The 12,469-nt window shown below is 41.1% G+C and overlaps 1 protein-coding gene across 3 annotated transcripts in view; it reads right to left on the bottom strand.

Annotated features, from left to right (window-relative positions):
- Positions 1–3,812: 3,812 nt before the first annotated feature.
- The window catches only part of ZNF268 (zinc finger protein 268), a 43,194-nt gene continuing 34,537 nt past the window's right edge, over positions 3,813–12,469 (bottom strand). For 2 of the 3 annotated variants that reach the window (XM_081802498.1, XM_081802497.1), the window contains exons 6-7: positions 9,353–11,757; positions 3,813–7,315 (exon numbers count right to left, since the gene is read on the bottom strand). In XM_081802498.1, coding sequence (XP_081658624.1) covers positions 7,262–7,315; positions 9,353–11,757 — 2,459 coding nt within the window. In that variant the 3' untranslated portion in view covers positions 3,813–7,261. Of the gene's footprint in view, positions 7,316–9,074; positions 11,758–12,469 lie in introns of all 3 variants that reach the window. The other variant, XR_014139842.1, reaches the window with a different exon arrangement.

Raw genomic sequence — 12,469 nt, 5'->3', positions numbered from 1 at the left:
GTACCCCTGCGCGGAGGAGGTCCGTCTGGGTTCGCGCGGGTTCTGGGGAGGCCGAGAAGTTCTGGGGCGTCCGAGAAGTTCTGGGGGGTCCGTGGGGGCTCTGGAGTAACCGGGAGTTTCTGGGGGTTTGTAGGCGCAGTCGAGCCTGGCTCTGCGCGTCCTGAGGGTCGTGGCTATGGAGAGAGTCTGGTTGGCAGTGGAGGAGAAAGCACCACGATCCTTGAGCCCGCGGAGGCAGGAGAAAGCTGTGACCTTTGACTGACCCCATGCCACCCGCCTGGGTGCACAGCGGAGCCAAAGCCCAGCTGAGGTTGCAGTTCCTGGGCGGACGTCCCCCTCCAGCGCTGAGACCCGCACCCCCACCCTGGCCCCCGTGGGAGGAGGGCGCCTTTCAAATCCAGAACCGCCCCCTCCCAGGAGACGTCGGAACAGAGGCCCCCGCAGAGGGCGCAGGGTCCGCGGTGCCGGTGCACCGCCCCCCACCCCCACCCCGGGAGCGGCCACCTGGGACAGCTCGGGCCGACCTCCACGCGATCCTGAGCGACCTAGGATGGCCCCGGGGCAGGTCCCAGATTCTCACAGACCCGCGTCAAAAGATGGACGGAAATCACTAAACTGCTCACGTCCTGGATTGGACAAGGTCTAGCCTCTGCCCAGGTGGTCTTTAAGCTGTGGGTTCTCTCACACAAGTAAACTCCAGAAATGAGGGACCAGGACGACTTCGAGTTGGTTTTTACAGGTGGTCAAGGTCTTACTGGAAAGATTCTCTGACGCCAAAGCTTATATATATAAGCTTATGTAAAAGACATCGGCAGAAAGATCAACATTTCAGCCTTTGTTCAAGTGCAAATCTGGAAACAATCCAACCGTCTGGCGAAAGATTTGCTAAATAAATCACACTTCACAAAGAGGACGGGCTCCTGGAAGGTTATTAGTAATTATGCTTTGGAAGAATGCTGACTTGACTGTGATCGTGATACATTGTACAATAAAAATGGTGTGTAACAAGACAGTTTGAGTGATTTGAGCCTATTCGAAAAGTACAAACGTGAAGTGATACATGCCACATTGTTAAACCCTGGTTGAACCTAGGTGATAGAATTATTTTACTTCATAACTTTTATTGAGCATTTTAATGTTCTTCTTTTTGCCTACCCATGTTTTCTACTTTTTATAAAAAAAGGATTCTGTCTTTAGGGTTGTTTTCAAGAGAAAACAACAGGGTTGTACGAAGCAGTCCTGAATGACCAAGTACAGATGACCCTTGACCAACATGGGTTAGAACTAATGGGGTCCGCAGCTCCTGGGTGGCTCCATCCGTTAAGCGTCTGCCTTCGCTCAGGTCATGAGCAGGGAGCTGAGCAAGCAGCCTGCTTCCCCGTCTCCCTCTGCCTGCAGCTTCCCCTGCTTCTGCGTTCTCTCATTGCCAAATGAATAAAGAAAATTATAAAAAAGAAAAGAAAAGAACTACACGAATCCCCCATACCTGGATTTTTTTTTTTTTAAAGATTTTATTTATTTGACAGAGAGAGACACAGCGAGAGACACAGCAAGAGAGGGAACACAAACAGGGGGAGTGGGAGTGGGAGAAGCAGGCTTACCACTGAGCAAGGAGCCTGATGTGGGGCTCGATCCCAGGATCCTGGGATCATGACCTGAGCTGAAGGCAGACGCTTAACGACTGAGCCACCCAGGCGCCCCTATACCTGGATTTTTAAAAAATAAACACAGTACCTTAAATATATTTTCTCTTCCTTATGATTTTGATAACATTTTCTTTTCTCTAGCTTAACTTATTGTAAGAGTACAATATAAAATACATGTCACATATAAATTATGTTAATTAACTATGTTATCACTGAGGCTTCTGGTCAACAGTAGCCTGTTAGTAGTTAAGATTTGGGGGAGTCAAAAGTTATACATGGATTTTGAACTGCACAGGGTTGGCATCCCTAACTCGTGCGTGTTCAAGAGTCAACTGTATAGTGAGGCACAGGGGAAATGAAAGATTTGCTGCAGCACACCCTCCCATTTACAGTGAAATCTTTCTGTTAATGCAGTCATAGGCTCTTTGTCTAGGACACACTAGATGCTCAATCAAAATATTCCTGATTGCTCTCCAGTGAATTGAAAAACTCAGTGGAACCTAAAATGTAAAAATATCTATGCTATTAAATTCAAATGTAATTCAACAAATTATATGATCCTAATTCACTAATATATCAGTTGATTTTTTTTCGGTTGCCATTTACTGAATACTCAGTATGTCCCAAGTAAGATGTTATTATTTGAGGCTCCTACCCCACACCTGAGCTAAGATTATGTTTCCTTGTTACTGATAAAGAAATGGGTCCAGTGAATTTTAAAACACTTTCCAGAGGTCCTCTGGCTTTTTACCTGTCAAACCAGGAAGCCTACATTCTTAACTTCAGCATGTAACTATTTCTATGTTTTCTAAATCAGGACAAACTCTTCATAAGCTTCACTTTGAATAGAGGCTTGATCTTCCAACAAAATGTAATTGACCCGTGCTCACTGTAAATAAGGGCTTCCTTCTCTCCTGTTCTTCCATGCTTTCGAATGTGGATGCAATCATCAGCACATAATACATTCTTTTTTTTTTTAAGATTTTATTTATTTATTTTTTAGAGAGCGAGCGAGAGAGAAACAGCATGAGAGGGGAGAGGGTCAGAGGGAGAAGCAGGCTCCCCGCTGAGCCGGGAGCCCGATGTGGGACTCAATCCCAGGACCCTGGGATCATGACCTGAGCCGAAGGCAGACGCTTAACGACTGAGTCACCCAGGCGCCCCAGCACGTAATATATTCTAAAGCACACTTACCTATTTCCAGATTTTGTTCTCTCCAGGACCAAGACTACCTGGGGTGGACAGTTCAATTACTTGACAACTATATGACCTTGGCCAAATTATTCTCTCTGTACCTTCTTTCACCTTTGGTAATATGGGTATAATAATAGAACCCTTCATGGGATTGAGATAATTAGTCAATACTCAAAAGGGGTCCAAAGGACTGGTCTCCAACAGCTACAAAACGCCCTTATATGCAAACAGACATGCAACAAATCTGACAAATCTCCCAAGAGGTTCTTACCCTGGGGCCATCAAGAACGGTTCACGGGGCAGTGAGAATGGACATGAATTCCCACAGAGGAACCCATGGTGATGAAGGTAATTCCCTGGAAGGAAGAGAGGTTCAGGGTGAAACAGAGGTTCTTAGGAGGCTGATCTAGATTGCAGATCAGGGATTTAAAAAATGTATTCAACTAATAGGGGAAAAATATAAGAATCATCAGAAATTTTTCCCCCCAAAGTTTCTTTCTTTTTAGTAATCTCTATACCCAATGTGGGGATCAAAACCATGACCCCAAGATCAAGAGTCACATGTTCCTCCAACTGAGCTGGTGAGGCGCCCCCACCAGGTTTTTCTAAAAAGTAAATGTAATATGAAGGAATCTACCTTACCAGATTTTAAATGTGTTAAAAATAGTGTACAAATTAGTTTTTGATGTCCTCCCAAAGGACATTAGAAATGGCTCTCGTTTTTGCTGTGACAGAAGCTGTTCAGACTAACAGCCCTGCTAGAGGGCCCCCCACCACCACCATGGCATGCCTCCATGCTTGTTTTCTCTAGTGTCCAGCTTCCCCATGTTAGGGCAATGACTCAGCAGGTGGGGAGCCCACACTCCCTACAGTCTAGATCTATTAAGGTTCAGGCTGTGTTACAGAGTACTTTATCTTCCAAATAAGGCCAGGACTAGGGTGAGGCAAGTGAAGCATAAACAAACTCCATAATCAAGATAAACTATTTTAATGCAATATTTTTAAAAATATAAATTAACACCAAAGAATTCACAATGAACAAATAACAAAACTGTTTGAAAAGACGAAATGAGTATTACTCAGTTTCCCTTGTGCCTCAGGTTCTGAGGTGGCTAGGCAGTGGTGCTCCGCTCAAATGAGGCCCCTTCCCCTGTGCCTCTGGGGGTAGGTCAGGTGGAGCGGGGATCAGGGACTGAGTGCCCGTACTAGTTACTGAGCAGACAGCACATTCCTAATGGTCTGTAAGGTGGGTATTTTATTGTGGTGTAGAATTCTATGGTTTTGTTGTATCACAAGTTGTTTATCCATTCAACTGTTGGAATTTTTAACTGTTGGCAGTTCATATATTATCGGTAAAAATGCCATGAATATTCTTGTGACATTTTAGAGTGAACACAAGCACTCACTTCTTTTGAGTATACAGCTAGGAGAGGAAAAGCAGAGATATAGTCGTACGTTTAGTTTTCGAAGCTGCCAGCTTCCACAACTGTGTGAACTACCTCCTTGCCTCACTTAGAGCTTGACGGCTTCCTGGGTTGGTGAGGTCTCTTTGCTTTCCAATTCTTACGATTTCCAAGCTCCCAGAGATGTTTCAGTGCTACTTCTAGTCTCTGGCTCCTCTGAGGATAGCCCTCTGGGAAGGCTTATAATGCCTTGGGAGTCTCTCAGTTCTCCTGACCCTTCTCCCATCTTTTGTAACAGAAAGATTTGAGTGCCTGGGGATGGTTCTCTTATATGGGGGGGGGGGGAGCGGGGCAGGAAGGGATAGTGTGTTCTCAGTTCTCTACCCCTCCCTCAGCCTAAAAGTCCAGATTGCTTCTAAAGGATTTCCCTCAACTATTGCCCTGTCCACCTTCCTGCCTTCAGGTAGTATCCGCCTTGCACTTAGAGGACCTGGCACCTCGATGGGATTTTTTAAAGCTTTCTCTACCAAGGGTTCCATGAAGACTCATGGCGAAGAGTTGGCTGCACACTCCTTCATGGTGGGGGCTTTGGGACTCTAATATGTCACCCCAGTCCATAGGCAACCACCTACTTGTCTCACCCCCATATGCCATGCCGGCCCTCTCCTCTTCCTGCATTTCACCAAGGATAAGAGCAGCAACTCTCTTTTCTTATATAAAGTGTTCCCTACTTTTCACTGCTATGTTCATTTGGGCTTGGGTTCTCAGTTTTCTAAGATGCTGTATGTAGGTTATCCAGTTTAACCAGAAGCAAAACACAACAAATGTTGAAAATATATATCCAGTACAAGTCCTACTCTAATTGCAATTCTGAATATTTGCCTGAAACTTATTTTAGCTTTCCTAAAGAGACAACCACATCTCCAAACAATGGAACTTTTTTTCCTGCCCTCACCCTCAATTCCTTACTTTGTTTTCACACATTGGCTAGAATTGTCATACACTGTTCAATAGAAGTGATGAGCACCTGTATACTTTTCTTAATATAAAGGAATATATATCTACCAATAAGTGTGACATTTGTCAGTTTTTGGAACATACTCCTTGCAAAGGTAAAGGACTTATTTTCCATTCCTAATGTAATAATATTTAAAAATAATCTATGGGTATTAAATTCCATCAAATGTTTTATCTAAACACATTGAGATAATCATACGGCCGTTCTTTTATCTGGTAGTGTGGTTAATTTTATGAAAAGATTTTCTATTATTAAATCTCCCAACATCATAATGTATTTTTATAGGGTCACATTCCACTGCATATAACAGAACCAACTCTCTTCCCACCCAGAAAAGAAAAGGTGGCTTAAACAAGACAGTTCATTTCCCCTTACGTAGAAGATACTCAGATGGTAGTGGTGTGGGGCTGGTATACCAGATAGCCCTGCAGCAGATGGCTTCTGTCTTCCAGATGCATCCAGGCTCTGTAGTGGTTGCTCAATCTCCAAGCACTATGTGTGCTGTGTATTAAAGTGAGGAATGATTACAGGACACTGAGGGGTTTTCTTCACCTGTTCCTTGACAACCTTCCCATTAGACAGTGTCGGCAACCTCTATCTCATTACTCAGAATTTAGCAGCAAGATCATACTTTGCTACAAAGATAGTGGAGAAATGTGGCTTTTAAGGCTGGGCCACTGGCATTATGAAAAGTACAGTGATTCCACTGGTAATGAAGGGATACTGGACTCACGACTAGTGGTCCGCTACACTTAATATTGTCATGACTTAAACAAAAAAACCCTCCACATTATTAGCATTTATGAATGCTATATTAACATTTAGTTTATTTTCAACTATGTTCATAAATATGAACTGCAAGTCATTTATCCCCCACATGTCGATTTTGGGGAAAAATTGTAAAATGCTGGATTATCATTCCTTGAATTTTCCTGAGAATTATCAACATTACTAAAAGTCTCTGGAACTTCTTTCTGTTCTCGGGCTGGGTCAGGGTTAGAAGGACTAGGTAGATTTTCAAGACAGAGATTCAAATTTTTACTTTTCCTTTTTGTTTACTAGTTGTAGATCTATTCATTCTGTTAAATTTCATTTATCTGGTAAACTTTCTTTTTCCTTTCTTTTTTTTTTTTTTTTTAAGATTTTATTCTTAAGCAATCTCTACACTCAACATGGGGCTTGAACTCACAAACCTGAGATCAAGAGTTGCACACTCCACTGACTGAGCCAGCCAAGAGCCCTAAATTTTCTTTTTCATTTAAGGTTAAGACCTTAACGTTAATATTAGCCTTTCCCACAGTATTTGATTTCTATCTTCAACATTATGTCAACATTTCTGGCTTCTACTGGGTAACGTTGCATGTGGATTTGCCTCACACAATACAGCAACCTTTAAAATCTAATTGACACGGGGTAATAGTATGCAAATCTAGACTTTCTCTTAGGTGTTCATTCTTTATTATGTGTGAATCTTCCTCAGAACATGTATGACAAAACACATATTCATATTTTCCAGGTCTGGGGGACATACTTTACAAATATCTGGCATTCCTTTTTTTTTTTTTTTAAGATTTTATTTATTTATTGGAGAGAGAGAGCACATGAGAGGGGGGAGGGTCAGAGGGAGAAGCAGACTCCCCGCCGAGCAGGGAGCCCGATGCGGGACTCGATCCCGGGACTCCAGGATCATGACCTGAGCCGAAGGCAGTCGCTTAACCAACTGAGCCACCCAGGCGCCCTGGCATTCCTTCTTTATGCAAGCTTTCTTCTCCCTTCTGTGAACCATCCTTCTTCACCCCACATATCTTTAGATTGGATCTTATATAATGAGCTGAACACAATAAGGACCAGCCATTCAAAAATCATTAAATACCTCCTTCAAAGAAGAAACAGTTTCTTTGGGTAGAAGATGGGATTCCCCCCCGAAGTAAAGAGTAGAAAGTGGAGGGTGTTTCAGAAATATCTGCAGTTTGGAATAGTCCTATTCCTCCAACACAACCCTAAATGCCATGGTCCCAACTCTTTTCAGGTAAATGCTCTTTCATGTAAGGAAACTGGTGAAGAAAACAGACTTGGTGAGAAGGCAAGTAGCACAATGGCTTTTTACCATCCTGACTCTACAGCTATACATACAGGCATTACCTTGGAGATACTGCAGGTCCATTCCACGCACCACGATGAAGCAAATGTAGCAATAAACCGCGTCAAATGAACTTCTTTTGGTTTCTCAATGCATACAAAAGCTATGTAACAGTTATGTTCACACTACACTGTAGTCTATTAAGTGTGCAAAAGCATTATGTCTAAAAAAAAGCAATGTACACACCTTAATTAAGAATATTGCTAAAACATGCTGAGCTTTCAGCAAATCATAATCAGTGATCACAGATCAACATAACAAGTAATGAAAAGTGAGAAATATTGCCAGAATTAACTACAATGTGACACAGAGACATGAAGTAACAAATGCTGTTGGAAAAACAGCATTAACTCAATGCAGGGCTGCCACAAGCCTTCACTTTGGGGGGGGGGCGGGGGGAAGCATTACCTGCAAAGCACAATAAAATGACATGTGCCTGTACACACAACAGCAGCATCACTTACACGTACCCCTTAAACACGTACCAGGTAACTCAAATAAAAAGACAAGAGCACTAGAATTGTAGAGTGACAGTAACTAAATCTATCCTGGGTAGACTATATAGAAGGAACTAATTAATAACTGCAGGAAAATGTTACCAGAAAACAAAAGCTCAGTTTGCTTTTTGGTACTTCAGGAGTCCATTAGAAATCTGAAATCTGGAATAAATATCTCAGCCTACTTTGATGATCATGCTGACTCCTTGGCAGGGCACCACAAATGATGATCCCACCATGACCACTGAGAGATTATCTTAATGAAAATCAAGATGTTCCAACTGGTGAGGACAGAACACATTCCAGCTTCACAAGCACATGGATTGTGCACTCTACCGATGTATATAACCAAAGAGGTAGTTGCCAGGCCCACTTACAAAGGGTACGAAATAGTAGAAAAGGTCTGTAGTATTGAAATGTATTCTTAATAAATCATATTATTCTAGTAACAAGTTGTATTTGTTAAAAACAATGTTGCTAAGTACAAGTCCCTGGGCAATGGCATGTATCTATCTAACTTACCTCTCATATGTGACATTCACAAGTAAAATGCCAAACTACACAAAACTCATATAGTACAAAGGAAGATAACATCTAAATATCCCTGTACATCTTACAATGTATTTCTGGTTATCCTGATTGCATTTACTTACACAGTAAAAAGAAAAATCTTTATATTCTATTTTGGACATGCCTATCATTTATAGTTGAGTGTTTTCTCCAACCCTTTCCTAACAATTTGGAACATCTGGGACACAATTTCCCTCACAATACTTTGTAAAGGAAATTATTTTCCAAATTAATCAAAATAACAGTGAGGGGAACCTTTCTACCGAGCGTTCTGTTACTCCATCTGACATAGTCATAGCTCTTCACTCACATATTATTAATTTTTTAATGGAAGTTTGTCTTTCCTAGATCAAGAATTTCCCTAATTTATAGTTTCTCCAAGGTATGAGCTTCTGATACCTAAAGTATGTGTAATTTTGATAATTCTGCCATTCATTGGCTTTCCATTTTCTCATTAAAGTCCTGTTAAGAAAATCCTACTGTTTAATATGAATTTCAAAGGAGTGTGTTCTATATTCACTTGCTTTATGAAACTTCCTCTTTGCAAATTTTATCACAGTAAAAAAATAACTTTCCAACATTCACTTCACTGATATGGTTCCTTACCTGTACAAACTTTAAAAAAGGTATGACTTGATGCTGAAAACTTTCACAGGGTTCACTAAATTCATAACTTTCCTGTGTGCATTTACTGGGGGCCGGGGGGGGGGTATGTGTAAAAAGCAGCTTTCTGTGGGTGACCCTGCACATGCTGTGCATTTATAGGTTTCTATTCAGTATTAGTTGTCTGGTGTACAATGAGATCATCTCATTTATAGAGTTTCTCTTCTATAAGAATTTGCCAGTATTTCCTATGAATTGACTTTTGGAAGAAAGTTTCTTACATTTAATTCATCAAGATGTTTTTCATCTGCATGAGTTCTCTGATGCATAATGAGCTGTGACTTCCAACAAAAGGCTTTCCCACATTCAGTGCACTTACAGGGTTTCTCTCCTGTGTGAGTCCTCTGATGTGCACTGAGGATTGATTTCTGAGAGAAGGTTTTTCCACATTCATTGCATCCATAGGGTTTCTCCCCTGAATGAGTTCTCTGATGTACAATGAGCTGAGATTTCCTAATGAATGCTTTCTCACATTCACTGCATTCATAGGGTTTCTCTCTTGTGTGCATTCTCTGATGTACAATGAGCCGTAATTTTCCACTGAAGGATTTCTCACATTGACTACATTTATAAGGGCTTTCCCCTGCATGAGTTCGCTCATGTACAATGAGTAGTGACTTCCAAATGAAGGCCTTCCCACATTTGTTACATTCATATGGTTTCTCTCCTGAATGAGTTCTCATGTGTATAATGAGATAGGACTTGCTACTAAAGGCTTTCCCACAGTCACTGCATCCATAAGGTTTTTCTCCAGCATGAGTTCTCTGATGAGAAATGAGCTGATCTTTCCTATTAAAGGCTTTTCCACACTCGCTGCATTCATAGGGATTTTCTCCTGTGTGAATTCTCTGATGTACAATGAGTTGTGAATTGAAACTGAAGGATTTCCCGCATTCATTGCATTCATGTGGTTTCTCTCCTGTGTGAGTTCTCATATGTATAATGAGGTATGACTTGCTCCTGAAGGCTTTTCCACATTCACTGCATCCATAGGGTTTCACTCCGGTGTGACTTCTCTGATGCACAATGAGCTGTGACTTCAAACTAAAGGCTTTTCCACATTGATTACATCCATAGGGTTTTACCCCGGTGTGAGCTCCCTGATGTACAATGAGCTGCGACTTGAAAGTAAAGGCTTTTCCACATTCACTACAACCATAGGGTTTCTCCCCTGTATGAGTTCTCTGATGAACAATAAGGTTTGACTTTGTATTAAAGGCTTTGCTACAGTCACTGCATTCAAAGGGTTTCTCTCCTGTATGAGTTCTTTGATGTATAATGAGCTGTGACTTCAAACCAAAAGTTTTTCCACAGTCGTTGCATTCATAGGGCTTCTCCCCAGCATGGGTTCTCTGGTGTGAAATGAGCTGGTATTTCCGACTGAAGGCTTTCCCACATTCATGGCATTCATATGGACTCTCTCCTGTGTGAATTCTCTGATGTATAATGAGTTGTGAATTAAAACTGAAGGCTTTCCCACAGTCACTGCATTCATGGAGTTTCTCTCCTGTGTGAGTTCTCATATGTATAATGAGGTACGACTTGCTCCTGAAGGCTTTGCCACATTCACTGCATACGTAAGGTTTCATTCCTGTGTGACTTCTCTGATGCACAATGAGCTGTGACTTCAAACTGAAGGCTTTCCCACACTGAATGCACCCATAGGGCTTTACTCCTGTGTGAACCTCCTGATGTACAATGAGCTGTGACTTGAAAGTAAAGGCTTTTCCACATTCACTACAACCATAGGGTTTCTCCCCTGTATGGGTTCTCTGATGTACCATAAGGTTTGATTTTGTATTAAAGGCCTTCTGACATTCACCACATTCAAAGGGTTTCTCTCCTGTGTGAATTCTTTGATGTATAATGAGCTGTGATTTCAAACCAAAAGCCTTACCACATTCATTACAACCATAGGGTTTCTGTCCTGAATGAGTTCTCTGGTGTGAAACGAGCTGGTCTTTCCTACTGAATACTTTTCCACATTCGCAGCATTCATAGGGATTCTCACCTGTGTGGATTCTCTGATGTATAACAAGTTGTGAATTGAAACTGAAGGATTTCCCACATTCACTGCATTCATGAAGTTTCTCTCCTGTGTGAGTTCTCTGATGGACAGTGAGGTAGGACTTGCTGCTGAAGTCTTTCCCACATCCCTTACATTTGTAGGGTTTCTCTTCTACATGAGTTCGTTGATGCACTGCAAGGTATGACTTACTGCTGAAGGTCTTCCCACAAAAACTGCATTCAAAAGGCTTTCCTCCTATATACATTTGTTGGCATATGAGTTGTGACTTCTTGTTGACAGTTTTTCCACATTCATTACTTTCACCATATTTTATTCCAATAACAGTTTGCTCATGTTCAGAATGGTGGAATGATTCCCTATATGCACGAAACTCTTTAGAATTCTTTCCAGCATAATTACTATTGAAATCTATATTATATTTAAAACTCATTCCACGTGTGATATATTTATGAAGCTTTTGTCTTGAAGAAACATAATTTGTAGTAAGAAGACATAGTTTTCCAAATGTAGGACATTCATAGCCTTTTGCCACACTTTCCAGCTTGCCTTGATTTTCCTGATGCCATTCCGTATGATCATCAATTTCCCAGACTTTTTCTAGCAATGAAAATAGTTATACGTTAAAAATAACATGAACCTGGCATAGCATAAAATTACCTTAAAAATGCCATGTCAAGGGAGTATACTTTAAGTTTCATATATCGGATCTGAATATAAATAAAATCTCAAGTATAGATATACCAAAACTCCTGGCCGAGGAGAACAAACAAAACTAAAAATAAAGATAGGCATAGAAAACTGACAATGATTAGGAATGGTTTTAAGTTTTAAAATGTTGGTAAAGAAAGCAAAATAGGCACAAGTAAAAATAAAAAAAATATAAAGCAGTTGGAAGGGATCTCAGCATTATATTCTTTCAACAAATAATTACTGAATACATATTATGTGCCAATCACGGTGCTGAACTCAGGAGAAACTCAGAAAACATTGCAAATCAGTTTACAGTCCTCCTGGGAATGAAGTTCTACTGCATACCAAAATACATGAAAATAAATGCACAAGGAAAATCAGTGTGATCTTTCACAACACTGAGGACAAGTGGCAGGTAGTAAAGTTTCCAGAGAAACCAAAACTGCTTCGTATAAAGGATCAAAGTGAGAATGGCATCTAACTTTAATCTAATGACAGTAGCATCATTAGAGGACAAAATGCAGAGCATTCGGGAGTAAAGTATAAATATTTTCTGAGGCACAGGTCTCAAATTTTACGTTACATGCACTCCTTCACAGGAGGCTACTCGAACAGGTGC

The sequence above is a fragment of the Leptonychotes weddellii genome, chromosome 13, assembly GCF_054177405.1.
Source record: "Leptonychotes weddellii isolate Sample4059 chromosome 13, ASM5417740v2, whole genome shotgun sequence".
Lineage (NCBI taxonomy): Eukaryota > Metazoa > Chordata > Mammalia > Carnivora > Phocidae > Leptonychotes > Leptonychotes weddellii.
This window is presented reverse-complemented; position numbering and strand designations above follow the sequence as displayed.